General features: G+C 48.0%; 1 protein-coding gene across 1 annotated transcript in view; it reads left to right on the top strand.

The window, feature by feature from the left end:
• Positions 1-18532, top strand: part of LOC138657726 (thioredoxin-related transmembrane protein 1-like) — a 63317-nt gene that overhangs the window by 42401 nt on the left and 2384 nt on the right. The window contains exon 8 of the mRNA XM_069745410.1: positions 12510-12663. Coding sequence (XP_069601511.1) covers positions 12510-12640 — 131 coding nt within the window. The 3' untranslated portion in view covers positions 12641-12663. The remainder of the gene's footprint in view (positions 1-12509; positions 12664-18532) is intronic.

The following is an 18532-nucleotide window of genomic DNA, read 5'->3' as shown; positions in this document are numbered from 1 at the left end:
GCTTCTCCCGATGGGAGGCTCTCGGCTGCGGTTCCATGTGGCAGGGATTCGCGGCATCCAGAGCGGTGTTGCGCCCTGCACGGCGTCTTTAGGCGGACGTTCCCAGGGAACCGCATCACTTCCGGCATCCGTTACCATCACTTCCGGTGACGCTGTAAGAGCGGGGGAAGTGTGTGCGCTCCAGTGTGGAATGCGTACATCTGAAGCGCTTCTGTCCAGCGTTGTGAGCTGCGGGAACCTGCTACCTCGGGAATCATCATGGAAGGAAACATGCCAGCCAAGGAAGGGGTAAGTGCGCATAGCGCGGACTTCCCCATCTGCACGCACGAGCAGGCTTACCCCATTACTTACTCCCTATCTTATGTCATTTAAGGATAAGGGAACCCCCGCTGCCCCCCTGGTCAAGCTAAGAAATCCGGCAAGGCCTCTGGAAAATCCAGTAGATGCCCTATATGTAGCGTGAAGCTTCCGGACACTAATGGCAAAACCTTGTGTGTAGATTGCACATCTAAGGTTATGAGGGACGAACAGTCCGCACTTTTGTCAGAAATGAGGTCCCTAATACGAGAAGAAGTTCAAGCTTCTTTGTCCAGTATTGTGGAGAAGTCCAGCCCCATTCCCAGCCGCAAGAGAGCCAGACGGGAGCGAGACCTAAGAGAGCTGGAGTTTAGTTCTGAGGACAAGTCTGACTCTGAAGACTTTGTCTCAGAAGAAGAGGGGGAGCTTCCTTCAGGGAGCCAGGACCACCAAAGGAAATGCCTCTTCCAGGCGGAGGAGACGAATGATCTCGTGCAGGCTGTGCGAAGCACAATGCAGATAGAAGAGACATCTAAGCCACAATCCAGGCAGGACCTGATGTTCGGGGGACTAATGTCACGTCGGCAGACAGTCTTCCCAGTTAGTGAGCATATTAAAGCCATGATACTGGAGGAGTGGAAGGAGGCAGAACGTCGGCTGGTTTTGTCTAAAGACTTCAAGGCTCGTCTACCATTTGAGCCGGAAGAAGTCAAACTATGGGAAGAGATACCCAAAGTAGATGATCCGGTGGCAATGGTTGCCAAAAAGACAGCCATACCATTGGAGAACTCATCAAATTTGCGCGATCCCATGGATCGGAAAGCCGACATACTGCTAAAGAGGGCCTGGGAATCGTCCGCGGCCCTAATTAAGACTAACATAGCAGCTACCTCGGTAGCCCGGTCTATGTACCTTTGGATGGGTCAATTTGGAAGAGCATCTGTCCAATAAAACCCCGAGGTCCGATATTCTAAATTCTCTCCCTATAATGAGATCTGCTATGGCCTTTCTGTCCGATATGACAGCTGAATCGGTCAGATTTTCGGCTAGAAGTGGTTCATTATCCAACGCGGCTAGAATTCTAGAATAGAATAGGAGTCCATCGTGAATTACTTGTACGATGGACTCCTCGCCAGAGACGGACTACACCTCAACAAACCTGGGAAACACACATTCGCCAGAAGACTCGCTACACTCATCAGGAGGGCGTTAAACTAGAAGAAGAGGGGACGGGAAGAAAAACATTAGACTCGAACAAAGACGACCCAGGAAAACATACTCAGAAGGGAGGTAAGAACATTTCTAAAACAATCCACAGTGAGGAGATTGGAACAAAACAAAATCCTCTAAACTGCATGCTCGCAAACGCCAGAAGCCTGACAAACAAGATGGAAGAACTAGAAGCAGAAATATCTACAGGTAACTTTGACATAGTGGGAATAACCGAGACATGGTTAGATGAAAGCTATGACTGGGCAGTTAACTTACAGGGTTACAGTCTGTTTAGAAAGGATCGTAAAAATCGGAGAGGAGGAGGGGTTTGTCTCTATGTAAAGTCTTGTCTAAAGTCCACTTTAAGGGAGGATATTAGCGAAGGGAATGAGGATGTCGAGTCCATATGGGTCGAAATTCATGGAGGGAAAAATGGTAACAAAATTCTCATTGGGGTCTGTTACAAACCCCCAAATATAACAGAAAGCATGGAAAGTCTACTTCTAAAGCAGATAGATGAAGCTGCAACCCATAATGAGGTCCTGGTTATGGGGGACTTTAACTACCCGGATATTAACTGGGAAACAGAAACCTGTGAAACCCATAAAGGCAACAGGTTTCTGCTAATAACCAAGAAAAATTATCTTTCACAATTGGTGCAGAATCCAACCAGAGGAGCAGCACTTTTAGACCTAATACTATCTAATAGACCTGACAGAATAACAAATCTGCAGGTGGTCGGGCATCTAGGAAATAGCGACCACAATATTGTACAGTTTCACCTGTCTTTCACTAGGGGGACTTGTCAGGGACTCACAAAAACATTGAACTTTAGGAAGGCAAAGTTTGACCAGCTTAGAGATGCCCTTAATCTGGTAGACTGGGACAATATCCTCAGAAATGAGAATACAGATAATAAATGGGAAATGTTTAAGAACATCCTAAATAGGCAGTGTAAGCGGTTTATACCTTGTGGGAATAAAAGGACTAGAAATAGGAAAAACCCAATGTGGCTAAACAAAGAAGTAAGACAGGCAATTAACAGTAAAAAGAAAGCATTTGCACTACTAAAGCAGGATGGCACCACTGAAGCTCTAAAAAACTATAGGGAGAAAAATACTTTATCTAAAAAACTAATTAAAGCTGCCAAAAAGGAAACAGAGAAGCACATTGCTAAGGAGAGTAAAACTAATCCCAAACTGTTCTTCAACTATATCAATAGTAAAAGAATAAAAACTGAAAATGTAGGCCCCTTAAAAAATAGTGAGGAAAGAATGGTTGTAGATGACGAGGAAAAAGCTAACATATTAAACACCTTCTTCTCCACGGTATTCACGGTGGAAAATGAAATGCTAGGTGAAATCCCAAGAAACAATGAAAACCCTATATTAAGGGTCACCAATCTAACCCAAGAAGAGGTGCGAAACCGGCTAAATAAGATTAAAATAGATAAATCTCCGGGTCCGGATGGCATACACCCACGAGTACTAAGAGAACTAAGTAATGTAATAGATAAACCATTATTTCTTATTTTTAGTGACTCTATAGCGACAGGGTCTGTTCCGCAGGACTGGCGCATAGCAAATGTGGTGCCAATATTCAAAAAGGGCTCTAAAAGTGAACCTGGAAATTATAGGCCAGTAAGTCTAACCTCTATTGTTGGTAAAATATTTGAAGGGTTTCTGAGGGATGTTATTCTGGATTATCTCAATGAGAATAACTGTTTAACTCCATATCAGCATGGGTTTATGAGAAATCGCTCCTGTCAAACCAATCTAATCAGTTTTTATGAAGAGGTAAGCTATATACTGGACCACGGTGAGTCATTGGACGTGGTATATCTCGATTTTTCCAAAGCGTTTGATACCGTGCCGCACAAGAGGTTGGTACACAAAATGAGAATGCTTGGTCTGGGGGAAAATGTGTGTAAATGGGTTAGTAACTGGCTTAGTGATAGAAAGCAGAGGGTGGTTATAAATGGTATAGTCTCTAACTGGGTCGCTGTGGCCAGTGGGGTACCGCAGGGGTCGGTATTGGGACCTGTTCTCTTTAACATATTCATTAATGATCTGGTAGAAGGTTTACACAGTAAAATATCGATATTTGCAGATGATACAAAACTATGTAAAGCAGTTAATACAAGAGAAGATAGTATTCTGCTACAGATGGATCTGGATAAGTTGGAAACTTGGGCTGAAAGGTGGCAGATGAGGTTTAACAATGATAAATGTAAGGTTATACACATGGGAAGAGGGAATCAATATCACCATTACACACTGAACGGGAAACCACTGGGTAAATCTGACAGGGAGAAGGACTTGGGGATCCTAGTTAATGATAAACTTACCTGGAGCAGCCAGTGCCAGGCAGCAGCTGCCAAGGCAAACAGGATCATGGGGTGCATTAAAAGAGGTCTGGATACACATGATGAGAGCATTATACTGCCTCTGTACAAATCCCTAGTTAGACCGCACATGGAGTACTGTGTCCAGTTTTGGGCACCGGTGCTCAGGAAGGATATAATGGAACTAGAGAGAGTACAAAGGAGGGCAACAAAATTAATAAAGGGGATGGGAGAACTACAATACCGAGATAGATTAGCGAAATTAGGATTATTTAGTCTAGAAAAAAGACGACTGAGGGGCGATCTAATAACCATGTATAAGTATATAAGGGGACAATACAAATATCTCGCTGAGGATCTGTTTATACCAAGGAAGGTGACGGGCACAAGGGGGCATTCTTTGCGTCTGGAGGAGAAAAGGTTTTTCCACCAACATAGAAGAGGATTCTTTACTGTTAGGGCAGTGAGAATCTGGAATTGCTTGCCTGAGGAGGTGGTGATGGCGAACTCAGTCGAGGGGTTCAAGAGAGGCCTGGATGTCTTCCTGGAGCAGAACAATATTGTATCATACAATTATTAGGTTCTGTAGAAGGACGTAGATCTGGGGATTTATTATGATGGAATATAGGCTGAACTGGATGGACAAATGTCTTTTTTCGGCCTTACTAACTATGTTACTATGTTACTATGTAGAAGGGCGGTCTAAGATCCTGGTCAGGGGATAATGCCTCTAAAACCAAATTATGTTCAATTCCCTTCTCAGGAGCAAGGGTATTTGGTCCTTCCCTAGATACTATCCTAGAGTCGGCCTCTGATAAGAAGAAGGGGTTTCCGGAGGACAAGCCTAAGAGGTCTCAGTCCTTTCGGAGAGGTTTTCCCTTCAGGAGACATTCCGATTTCAGAGGGGGTAGATCCAATAGAGGATTCAATAGAGGTTCCCGTAGCCAGGGCACTAAGAACAGGAGTTTCTTCTTCAGCCCCTCCTCTAAATCTAAGACGCAATGACGCCACTCTTATCGGGGGAAGGCTTCGCCACTTTGCGGAGAATTGGGCCCAAATCACTCAAAATCAGTGGGTCCTTCGGACTGTCTCAGAAGGCTACAGTATCGAGCTTTACTCCCCTCCACCAGACAGATACATCGTACCTACGGTGGTTATGCAAGACTCTCCCATGATGATAGACTTACAGGATATGTTTTCCTCAGAAGTCATAATCCCAGTTCCGCCACTAGAAGTAGGCCAGGGACACTACTCTTCCCTATTTTCCATAACAAAACCATCCGGCGACTCTCGCACAATAATAAATCTGAAACCTCTGAATGTCTGGGTCAGGTACAAGAGGTTCCGTATGGAGTCCATACAATCAGCAATCCTCCTCATAGATCGGGATGCTGTGATGTGCACTCTCGACCTGAAGAGTGCCTATTATCAGGTCCCTGTCCACCCCTCATCTCAGAGGCTTCTGAGGTTTGCGGTAGTTCTGCCGTCCGGGACCTGTCACTACCAGTTTCAATGCCTTCCGTTCGGGCTTGCCTCAGCACCTCGTATATTTACAAAGCTGGTGTCAGAGATTGTCGCTTTCCTGAGAAACCAGGGGATCATAATAGTCCCATATCTCGATGACTTTCTCCTGGTAGCAAGAACGCCAGAGATTGTCAGACCACAGGAACCGAACTATATCTGTGATGGAACAATTAGGATGGGTCATAAACTGGCAGAAATCCGACCTGACTCCGGAACACAGGAAGATCTTCCTGGGAGTGTGTCTGGACTCAAGAAACAGGATATCCCTACTACCCGAGACCAAGCTGGAGGCAATACAGATCCAAATCAGGCTCCTATTAGAACGCAGAGCATCAGTAAGGATGGCCATGAGTACTAGGCCTAATGACGGCTTGCATACCGTGTGTCAGATGGGCACAGTTCCATTCAAGACCTCTGCAAAGATTAATCCTTTCCAGATGAGACCGTCGTCAGTCTTCTCTGGACAGTATTTTAAAGCTGATGTATCCAGTACGAAGGTCTCTCTGGTTGACACAACCAGAGAAGCAAAGAATCGGAGTGTTATGGTCTACCGATACCTACATAGTAGTTACTACAGACGCCAGTGCCTGGGGCTGGGGAGCTCCTCTAAAAGGCAGGATCCTACAGGGGAGGTGGCCAGCAGATGTCATTCACAGCTCCTCCAACTTCAAAGAGCTGTATGCTGTTTGGGAGGCATTGAGAAGGAACCAACACACTCTGGCAAATTGCCATGTCAGGATACTGTCCGACAATGTAACAGGGAGGCTCAAGACACCATTCGCTTCAGGAGCTTGCGGGAAGAATATTTCGCTGGGCAGAAAATTCGGTCCTATCCATTTCGGCAATTCACCTAGAGGGCTCCCAGAACGTCGTAGCAGACTATCTGAGCAGGAGACGGGTGTTTGCAACAGAGTGGGAACTCAACCAGGATATCTTCCAGGATTTATGTCTTCGCTGGGGAACTCCCAGTATAGACCTATTTGCAGACAGGAGAAATTCGAAGGTCTCAAGATTCTTCTCGCTGAACCCTCGGGATCTCCCGGAAGGGCTAGATGGTCTGAGCCAGGAATGGACGGAACCTCTCTCATATGCATTCCCGCCTCTAGCACTGATTCCAGCTGTTCTCAGAAAGATCAAGGAGGATCGAGCTCGAGTTATATTGATTGTTCCATATTGGCCAAGAAGGAGCTGGTTCTCTCTTCTGGTAGAGGTTCCTCTCAGGGCAGATGTAATCCACCAGGGTCCAGTGTATCACCCAAACCCAGAGAAACTCCATCTCTCAGCATGGATCCTGAGGGGAACATCCTGAAGGTGAGAGGGCTGTCGGACCAAGTGATGGCCACTATTAAATCCAGTAGGAAGCCAGTCACATTGGCAATTTATCTAAAGATCTGGAAGCATTTCTGTCTGGAGGGTGGCAGGTCTGAGGTTAGGCACTCCTGACTTAAGGCCCCGTCACACTTAGCGACGCTGCAGCGATACCGACAACGATCCGGATCGCTGCAGCGTCGCTGTTTGGTCGCTGGAGAGCTGTCACACAGACCGCTCTCCAGCGACCAACGATGCCGGTAACCAGGGTAAACATCGGGTAACTAAGCGCAGGGCCGCGCTTAGTAACCCGATGTTTACCCTGGTTACCTTCCTAAAAGTAAAAAAAACAAACACTACATACTTACCTACAGCCGTCTGTCCTCCAGCGCTGTGCTCTGCTCTCCTCCTGTACTGGCTGTGTGAGCACAGCGGCCGGAAAGCAGAGCGGTGACGTCACCGCTCTGCTTTCCGGCTGACCGACGCTCACAGCCAGTACAGGAGGAGTGCAGAGCACAGCGCTGGAGGACAGACGGCTGTAGGTAAGTATGTAGTGTTTGTTTTTTTTACTTTTAGGATGGTAACCAGGGTAAACATCGGGTTACTAAGCGCGGCCCTGCGCTTAGTTACCCGATGTTTACCCTGGTTACCAGTGAAGACATCGCTGAATCGGTGTCACACACGCCGATTCAGCGATGTCTGCGGGGAGTCCAGCGACCAAATAAAGTTCTGGACTTTCTTCCCCGACCAGCGACATCACAGCAGGGGCCTGATCGCTGCTGCCTGTCACACTGGACGATATCGCTAGCGAGGACGCTGCAACGTCACGGATCGCTAGCGATATCGTCTAGTGTGACGGTACCTTTACCCAGAATTCTAGATTTCCTGCAGGCTGGGTTTGACAAAGGTCTTAAACCAAGCACCTTGAAAGTGCAGCTCTCAGCACTTAGCTCCTTTCTCGACTATCCCCTAGCAGCTCACCCGTGGATAGTTAGATTTATCAGAGCCACCCAGAGGTTGCGCCCCACCATTAGACAATTGTCGCCTTCCTGGGACCTTAATTTAGTCCTCAGATTCCTCTGTAAAGATGATTACGCCTCGGCTGATAATATGCCCATTCCAGTCCTCACACGTAAAACAGCATTCTTAGTAGCGATTACCACGGCTAAGAGGGTGGGGGAATTTCAAGCCCTGTGCGCTAGGGACCCGTACCTCCAGATTAGAGAGGATAGCTTAATCCTTAGACTGGATCCCTCATTTATCCCAAAAGTGGGAACTGTTAAAAATAGAAATCAGGAAATCGTGTTGCCATCCTTTTGTAATAACCCGGCTAATGCAAAAGAAAAAGCTCTCCATTCACTTGATGTCAGACAGGCAGTCTTAGGCTATGTGCACACGTTCAGGATTTCTCGCAGAAAATTCCTGAGAAAAACCGGACATTTTCTGCAAGAAATCCGCATGAAAAACCGCATGCGGTTTTGCCGCTTTTTTTTTCCGGACACTTCCCAATGCATTTTGTAGTGGTGGGAAATCCGCAAAAAAACCCGCAAAATTAATGAACATGCTGCGGCTTTTACCGCGATGTGTTTTTTTCGCAGAAAAAAACGCATCATGTGCACAAAACATGCGGAATTCATTGTAAATGATGGGATGCTTATTGTATGTGTTTTTTTGCCGTTTTATAGCGTTTTTATCGGGGGAAAAACGCGAAAAAAACCACAACATGTGCACACAGCCTTAGACTACCTGGCAGCCACCAACTCGTGGCGCATTGACCCAAATTTGTTCATTTTGTTTGGAGGAAAGAGTAAAGGAAAGAAGGCCTCTATCGCTCGTTGGATCACGTCCGTGATCTCTGAGGCCTACCAGTCAGAGGGGGTCCCACCTCCAAAGGGTCTCCATGCACATTCTACTCGAGGGATAGCTACTTCCTGGGCTGAGAGGGCAGGCGCCTCTCTAGAGCAAGTTTGTAAGGCTGCATCATGGGCTAGCGCCAACACCTTTTGTAAACACTATAACTTGATGTTTTGTCTGGTCAACATACTGCATTTGGGAGAAAGGTTCTCCAAGCGGTAATCCCACCCTGAGGAAGTGCTTTGGTACTCTGCAGGGTGCTGTCAGGAGGGACGTCCTTGAAAATAGGTATTAAACCTACCGTTAGTTATGTTTTCAGGAGTCCATCCTGACAGCACTGGTAGTTCCCTCCCTGGTGATATTTATATGCATGATGTAATATAACCCTGGCATATGATGAAATATGTTCCTGGCATATGATGAAATATGTTCCTGGCATATGATGAAATATGTTCTATTTACCATTAAAGTAATTTTTTCTGCATTTCCATGAGGCGGTTCTTGTTACAACACTGAGGATTGGGGGTGGGACATGACCTTTTGAACTCTCGTGTGTTTCCTGTCCCAGCAAGGGGAGGAGGACGTCCTCCAGGGTGCTGTCAGGATGGACTTCTGGAAACATAATTACCGGTAGGTCTAATACCTTTTTTTTTTTTCTTTTTTTTTTTTACTTATTTGCATATTTTGTCTTAAAAATACATTTTGTCATAGAGCTTAACTAAAAATGTGGTAGTGATTGTCTTCTACAGCGGCTGTGTATCACAGTACTTGCAGTCTATGGACGGTGATGCATACAGGATGCAGAATCCAAACACTCCAACGTTTATGATGAAATCCTATTGAAAAAATAATTTCGGGACAAATATAATAAATACTTTTAAAGGGAATATGTCACCCCACTCGGGATGTGTATGGCCTATTAATATGGGCATACAGGTGATAGAAATGTTACTCGTCCTACCTGTCTGCCTCATATTAAAGGGAATCTGTCACCTCATTTTGCCGCTATAAACTGCGGCCACCACCATCAGGGGCTTATCTCATTCTGGAATGCTGTAGATAAGCCCCCGATGTATCCTGAAAGATGAGAAAAAGAGGTTAGATTATACTTACCCAGGGGCGGTGCGGTCCGGCGCCTCCCATCTTCATGCGATGACGTCCTCTTCCTTGCTTCCTGTCGCTGCTCTGGCGCAGACGTACTGATTTGCGTAAATTACTGCAGTGCGCAGGCGCTAAGCCTCTCTGACCTTTCCCTGCGCACTGCAGTACTTTGCTCTGCACTCAACAGGACAGATCAGTACGCCTGCGCTGGAGCCGCGACAGGAAGCAAAGAAGAGGACGTCATCCTATGAAGATAGGAGGCGCCGGACCGCGACGCCCATCGGACCGCAGCGGGACCACCCAGGTGAGTATAATCTAACTTGTTTTTCTCATCTTTCAGGATACATTGGGGGCTTATCTACAGCATTACAGAATGAGATAAGCCCCTGATGCCGGTGGCCGCAGTTTATAGCGGCAAAATGAGGTGACAGATTCCCTTTAATGGTCTTGTTGTGGAGAAATGTTATATTCTGTCTTTCTGTTAATGAATTCTTCCAGAAAGTTAGACCATTAATATGAGGATACTGATAGAAATGTTACACTAGTCCTATCACCTGTATGCAGGGCTGCCACTAGAAATTTCGGGGCCCCATACTGGCAACATTTTGGGGGGCCCCTTGAGACTCCGCCCAGGCTCCACCCCTCAAATTGTCCACAGTCCCACCGCTCTCTCTTGGAAAAACTCCACTTCTCACCTATCACACATTAACAGTTCCCATCACCAGATCACACATATAGCCAGCAGCTTTTGTTTTGGCCAAAAGATTTTTTAAGCAGCCACCATAACACGGTAGACACTTTTGGCCGGGCCCTACTCTGCTGTAACCTACTAAATATTTGTTAAAATATGCAATACAATTTAGGTATATTTTTATTTATTTTTCAATTTTTAAAATGACCAATAATATCACATCGAACAAAAACCACCGCACCATGACTGAAGCAGATTACCACCACATAGCGACCTATAATACCACATATAAGAAACACATACCACTACATCATGACCAGACCACATAGTGACCGAATACCACATACAAGGAACAAATACGGCCACACCATGACCAGACCACATATTACCACCAGATAGTGACCAAATAGCGCAAGGAACAAATACCGTCACATTATGATCAGACCACATATTACCACCACATGGTGACCAAATAGCACATACAAGGAACAAATACCGCCACACCATGACCAGACCACATATTACCACCACAGTGACCAAAAAGCACATACAAGGGACAAATACCGTAACACCATATCCAGACCACATATTACCACCACATAGTGACTGAATACTACAATTATGATCAGTAATATAAAAAACACAATACTATCACCATCAGTGCCATTATACACAGGAGATCTATACTTAGTATGCAGTGTCTGTGTAGAGGTAATACAGTGAGCACCAGTGACATTATACACAGGAGCTCTGTATATAATGTATAGGTAATACAGTGATCACTGGTGACATTATACACAGGACCGCTGTGTATAGTATACAGTGTATAGTGTCAGTGTATAGGCAACACACTGACTCACCAGTGACGTCTCTAGGTGAAGTCCTTCATCTTTCATCCAGCACAGACAGCCATCACTTCTTCCAGCCAGGACTCGTTTCTGCAGGAAATAACACAGTTATCTCGAGCTCCGCTTGCAGAACACATTACTTAATTTTTCCCAACTTCTACATTACACCACATGAAGAAAAAAAGGCGACATAGTATCACTCTACACCGTAACAGGACCGCCCCCCCCCCCCCCCCCCCCATTTAAAACATAAAAAATAAAATAAATTACTGCAGTAATAATATCCCTTAATTAGCCCCTATGGTAATACTAATATCCCCCATCCTGGCCCCGTGTATCTCTTTCCTGGTGTCAGCCATATGTTCTCCCATCTTGCCCTCATGAGTATCCATTCTGCCCCATATGATCTCCCCATCCCGCCCAATCAGTCTCCATCGTATCCATCCTGCCCCATGGTCCTGCACGATCTGTCTCCAGTCCTGCCCCCGGTGGGTCCAGCACCTCTGCCCCCGTTGGGTCCGGCACCTCTGCCCCCGGTGGGTCCGGCACCTCTGCCCCCGGTGGGTCCGGCACCTCTGCCCCCGGTGGGTCCGGCACCTCTGCCCCCGGTGGGTCCGGCACCTCTGCCCCCGGTGGGTCCGGCACCTCTGCCCCCGGTGGGTCCGGCACCTCTGCCCCCCGTGGGTCCGGCACCTCTGCCCCCGGTGGGTCCGGCACCTCTGCCCCCGGTGGGTCCGGCACCTCTGCCCCCGGTGGGTCCGGCACCTCTGCCCCCGGTGGGTCCGGCACCTCTGCCCCCCGTGGGTCCGGCACCTCTGCCCCCGGTGGGTCCGGCACCTCTGCCCCCGGTGGGTCCGGCACCTCTGCCTCCAGTGGGTCCAGCAGGCCCGCACGTCAATTGTGTTACCGCAGCATCGCTAAGGGCCCGGTTTAGCCTGCCGGTAGGGGCCTGGTGAGCAGATGAGACGGGGCCGATGCGGGCCCCCTCTGCCCACCGAGCCCCATACGCCAGTCAGGGCAATAATGCCCTGATTTTGGCCCTGCCTGTATGCCCATGTTAATAGGTCATACACATCATGGGGGACAGATTACTTTAAAGGAAAAAGTCGCCCTCAATACTTCTCATGTCCAAGGTAAATTACGGAAGTTTGGAGTAAATAAGGTGGAACTAGTGCAGCACCTGCCTAGTAACAGCAAAGGCATGGAGAGAACGTTCTGCACCTAAAGCGTGCGGAAAATCTATTGTTCCCTGTTATCTGCCATTTATTTATATGCGCAAACAACTAATTGTTGTAATAGTTTATATCCCCTTTTTTTTTTTTTTTTAAAGAAAATCCTACTCCTGAAGCTGCAAGACTCTTGAGAGAGCTGGAGGAAGAGCAGGATGTGGAAGACGACGGGGAGGAAACAAGGGACGAGCGCTCCAAAGAAAATCTACGGAAAAGAATCGGAAAATCGTAACTTTCTATCAGCATTTGTAGCAGGTAACTCCTCAGATCTGAAGTCGCTGCTCCTGATCGTTTACTACATTGTATCTGTGCCAAGGAAATGTGCCGGCTGCAAAGGATTGTCTGTCCTAGATAGGAGTATAGCAAACCACCTAGTGGTGACTGCAGACAGGATCTCATCATGGTAACTCTGTATACAGGGAGCTCCCCCTAGTGGTGACTGCAGACAGGATCTCATCATGTATCTCTGTATACAGGGAGCTCCCCCTAGTGGTGACTGCAGACAGGATCTTATCATGTATCTCTGTATACAGGGAGCTCCCCCTAGTGGTGACTGCAGACAGGATCTTATCATGTATCTCTGTATACAGGGAGCTCCCCCTAGTGGTGACTGCAGGCAGGATCTTATCATGTATCTCTGTATACAGGGAGCTCCCCCTAGTGGTGACTGCAGACGGGATCTCATCATGGTAACTCTGTATACAGGGAGCTCCCCCTAGTGGTGGCTGCAGACAGGATCTTATCATGTATCTCTGTATACAGGGAGCTCCCCCTAGTGGTGACTGCAGACGGGATCTCATCATGGTAACTCTGTATACAGGGAGCTCCCCCTAGTGGTGGCTGCAGACAGGATCTTATCATGTATCTCTGTATACAGGGAGCTCCCCCTAGTGGTGACTGCAGACTGGATCTTATCATGTATCTCTGTATACAGGGAGCTCCCCCTAGTGGTGGCTGCAGACAGAATCTTATCATGTATCTCTGTATACAGGGAGCTCCCCCTAGTGGTGACTGCAGACAGGATCTTATCATGTATCTCTGTATACAGGGAGCTCCCCCTAGTGGTGGCAGCAGACAGGATCTTATCATGTATCTCTGTATACGGGGAGCTCCTCCTAGTGGTGGCTGCAGACAGGATCTTATCATGTATCTCTGTATACGGGGAGCTCCTCCTAGTGGTGGCTGCAGACAGGATCTCATCATGTATCTCTGTATACAGGGAGCTCCCCCTAGTGGTGGCTACAGACAGGATCTTATCATGTATCTCTGTATACAGGGAGCTCCCCCTAGTGGTGGCTGCAGACATCATCTCATTATGTATCTCTGTATACAGGGAGCTCCCCCTAGTGGTGGCTGCAGACATCATCTCATTATGTATCTCTGTATACAGGGAGCTCCCCCTAGTGGTGGCTGCAGACAGGATCTTATCATGTATCTCTGTATACAGGGAGCTCCCCCTAGTGGTGACTGCAGACAGGATCTCATCATGTATCTCTGTATACAGGGAGCTCCCCCTAGTGGTGGCTACAGACAGGATCTTATCATGTATCTCTGTATACAGGGAGCTCCCCCTAGTGGTGGCTACAGACAGGATATTATCATGTATCTCTGTATACAGGGAGCTCCCCCTAGTGGTGGCTGCAGACAGGATCTTATCATCTATCTCTGTATACAGGGAGCTCCCCCTAGTGGTGACTGCAGACAGCATCTCATTATGTATCTCTGTATACAGGGAGCTCCCCCTAGTGGTGGCTGCAGACAGGACCTTATCATGTATCTCTGTATACAGGGAGCTCCCCCTAGTGGTGGCTGCAGACGGGATCTTATCATGTATCTCTGTATACGGGGAGCTCCTCCTAGTGGTGGCTGCAGACATCATCTCATTATGTATCTCTGTATACAGGGAGCTCCCCCTAGTGGTGGCTGCAGACATCATCTCATTATGTATCTCTGTATACAGGGAGCTCCCCCTAGTGGTGGCTGCAGACAGGATCTTATCATGTATCTCTGTATACAGGGAGCTCCCCCTAGTGGTGACTGCAGACAGGATCTCATCATGTATCTCTGTATACAGGGAGCTCCCCCTAGTGGTGGCTACAGACAGGATCTTATCATGTATCTCTGTATACAGGGAGCTCCCCCTAGTGGTGGCTACAGACAGGATATTATCATGTATCTCTGTATACAGGGAGCTCCCCCTAGTGGTGACTGCAGACAGCATCTCATTATGTATCTCTGTATACAGGGAGCTCCCCCTAGTGGTGGCTGCAGACAGGACCTTATCATGTATCTCTGTATACAGGGAGCTCCCCCTAGTGGTGGCTGCAGACGGGATCTTATCATGTATCTCTGTACACAGGGAGCTCCCTCTAGTGGTGGCTGCAGACAGGATCTTATCATGTATCTCTGTATACAGGGAGCTCCCCCTAGTGGTGGCTGCAGACAGGATCTTATCATGTATCTCTGTATACAGGGAGCTCCCCCTAGTGGTGGCTGCAGACAGGATCTTATCATGTATCCCTGTATACAGGGAGCTCCCCCTAGTGGTGGCTGCAGACAGGATCTTATGTATCTCTGTATACAGGGAGCTCCCCCTAGTGGTGGCTGCAGACAGGATCTTATCATGTATCTCTGTATACAGGGAGCTCCCCCTAGTGGTGACTGCAGACAGGATCTTATCATGTATCTCTGTATACAGGGAGCTCCCCCTAGTGGTGACTGCAGACAGGATCTTATCATGTATCTCTGTATACAGGGAGCTCCCCCTAGTGGTGACTGCAGACAGGATCTTATCATGTATCTCTGTATACAGGGAGCTCCCCCTAGTGGTGACTGCAGACAGGATCTTATCATGTATCTCTGTATATAGGGAGCTCCCCCTAGTGGTGGCTGCAGACAGGACCTTATCATGTATCTCTGTATACAGGGAGCTCCCCCTAGTGGTGGCTGCAGACAGGATCTTATCATGTATCTCTGTATACAGGGAGCTCCCCCTAGTGGTGACTGCAGACAGGATCTTATCATGTATCTCTGTATACAGGGAGCTCCCCCTAGTGGTGACTGCAGACAGGATCTTATCATGTATCTCTGTATATAGGGAGCTCCCCCTAGTGGTGGCTGCAGACAGGACCTTATCATGTATCTCTGTATACAGGGAGCTCCCCCTAGTGGTGGCTGCAGACAGGATCTTATGTATCTCTGTATACAGGGAGCTCCCCCTAGTGGTGACTGCAGACAGGATCTTATCATGTATCTCTGTATACAGGGAGCTCCCCCTAGTGGTGACTGCAGACAGGATCTTATCATGTATCTCTGTATACAGGGAGCTCCCCCTAGTGGTGACTGCAGACAGGATCTAATTATGTATCTCTGTATACAGGGAGCTCCCCCTAGTGGTGGCTGCAGACAGGATCTTATCATGTGTCTCTGTATACAGGGAGCTCCCCCTAGTGGTGGCTGCAGACAGGATCTTATCATGTATCTCTGTATACAGGGATCTCCCCCTAGTGGTGGCTGCAGACAGGATCTTATCATGTATCTCTGTATACAGTAAGCTCCCCCTAGTGGTGGCTGCAGACAGGATCTTATCATATATCTCTGTATACAGGGAGCTCCCCCTAGTGGTGGCTGCAGACAGGATCTTATCATATATCTCTGTATACAGGGAGCTTCCCCTAGTGGTGACTGCAGACAGGATCTTATCATGTATCTCTGTATACAGGGAGCTCCCCCTAGTGGTGGCTGCAGACAGGATCTTATCATATATCTCTGTATACAGGGAGCTCCCCCTAGTGGTGACTGCAGACAGGATCTTATCATGTATCTCTGTATACAGGGAGCTCCCCCTAGTGGTGGCTGCAGACAGGATCTTATCATGTATCTCTGTATACAGGGAGCTCCCCCTAGTGGTGGCTGCAGACAGGATCTTATCATATATCTCTGTATACAGGGAGCTCCCCCTAGTGGTGACTGCAGACAGGATCTTATCATGTATCTCTGTATACAGGGAGCTCCCCCTAGTGGTGGCTGCAGACAGGATCTTATCATATACCGTATATACTCGAGTATAAGCCGACTCGAGTATAAGCCGACCCGAGTATAAGCCAACCCCCCTAATTTTGCCACAAAAAACTGGGAAAAGTTATTGACTCGAGTATAAGCCTAGGGTGGAAATGCAGCATTTACCGGTGAATTTCAAAAATAAAAATAGATCATTCTTGCCCCATAGCTGTGCCATATAGTGCTCTGCACCGTTCATATTTCCCCATAGCTCTGCCATATAGTGCTCTGCACCGTTCATATTTCCCCATAGCTCTGCCATATAGTGCTCTGCACCGTTCATACTGCCCCATAGCTCTGCCATATAGTGCTCTGCACCGTTCATATTTCCCCATAGCTCTGCCATATAGTGCTCTGCACCGTTCATACTGCCCCATAGCTCTGCCATATAGTGCTCTGCACCGTTCATATTGCCCCATAGCTCTGCCATATAGTGCTCTGCACCGTTCATATTTCCCCATAGATGCTCCACATATATCTGTGCCATTGCTGCTGCTGCAATAAAAAAAAAATGCCATACTCACCTCTCTTGCTTGCAGCTCCCGGCGTCTCTCTCCGCACTGACTGATCAGGCAGAGGGCGCCGCGCACACTATATGCGTCATCGCACCCTCTGACCTGAACAGTCAGTGCAGATAGATGCCGGGAAGATGGAGCGGCGCCCGGCGGCTGGAACGGGGACAGGTAAATATGCGATACTTACCTGGTCCTGGTGTCCGGCTCCTTCTCCCGCACAGCTGTCTTCGGTGCTGCAGCCTCTTCTTCTATCAGCGGTCACCGGCACCGCTGATTAGAGAAATGAATAGGCGGCTCCACCCCTATGGGAGGTGGGGCCGCCTATTCATTTCTCTAATGAGCGGTCCCACGTGACCGCTGAAGAGGGGAAAAGCTGCAGCACCAAAGACCGTGGGACGGGCAGGGGGAGCGCCAGGATCGCTGGAAGCAGGTAAGTATACCTCAGCACCCTCTGCCCCTCACCCGCCGACCCTGCCACCCACCTTGACTCGAGTATAAGCCAAGAGGGGCACTTTCAAATTTGGGCTGAAAATCTCGGCTTATACTCTAGTATATACGGTATCTCTGTATACAGCGAGCTCCCCCTAGTGGTGGCTGCAGACAGGATCTTATCATGTATCTCTGTATACAGGGAGCTCCCCCTAGTGGTGGCTGCAGACAGGATCTTATCATGTATCTCTGTATACAGGGAGCTCCCCCTAGTGGTGGCTGCAGACAGATTCTTATCATGTATCTCTGTATACAGGGAGCTCCCCCTAGTGGTGGCTGCAGACAGGATCTTATCATGTATCTCTGTATACAGGGAGCTCCCCCTAGTGGTGGCTGCAGACAGATTCTTATCATGTATATCTGTATACAGGGAGCTCCCCCTAGTGGTGGCTGCAGACAGGATCTTATCATGTATCTCTGTATACAGTGAGCTCCCCCTAGTGGTGACTGCAGACAGGATCTTATCATGTATCTCTGTATACAGGAAGCTCCCCCTAGTGGTGGCTGCAGACAGGATCTTATTATGTATCTCTGTATACAGGGAGCTCCCCCTAGTGGTGGCAGCAGACAGGATCTTATCATGTATCTCTGTATACAGGGAGCTCCCCCTAGTGGTGACTGCAGACAGAATCTTATTATGTATCTCTGTATACAGGGAGCTCCCCCTAGTGGTGGCAGCAGACAGGATCTTATCATGTATCTCTGTATACAGGGAGCTCCCCCTAGTGGTGGCTGCAGACAGGATCTTATTATGTATCTCTGTATACAGGGAGCTCCCCCTAGTGGTGACTGCAGACAGGATCTTATCATGTATCTCTGTATACAGGGAGCTCCCCCTAGTGGTGACTGCAGACAGGATCTTATTATGTATCTCTGTATACAGGGAGCTCCCCCTAGTGGTGACTACAGACGGGATCTTATCATGTATCTCTGTATACAGGGAGCTCCCCCTAGTGGTGGCTGCAGACGGGATCTTATCATGTATCTCTGTATACAGGGAGCTCCCCCTAGTGGTGGCTGCAGACAGGATCTTATCATGTATCTCTGTATACAGTGAGCTC

This window comes from Ranitomeya imitator, chromosome 1 (assembly GCF_032444005.1).
Source record: "Ranitomeya imitator isolate aRanImi1 chromosome 1, aRanImi1.pri, whole genome shotgun sequence".
Classification (NCBI taxonomy): domain Eukaryota; kingdom Metazoa; phylum Chordata; class Amphibia; order Anura; family Dendrobatidae; genus Ranitomeya; species Ranitomeya imitator.
Note: the sequence above shows the minus strand (reverse complement) of the source record. Positions and strands in the feature narration are given on the sequence as shown.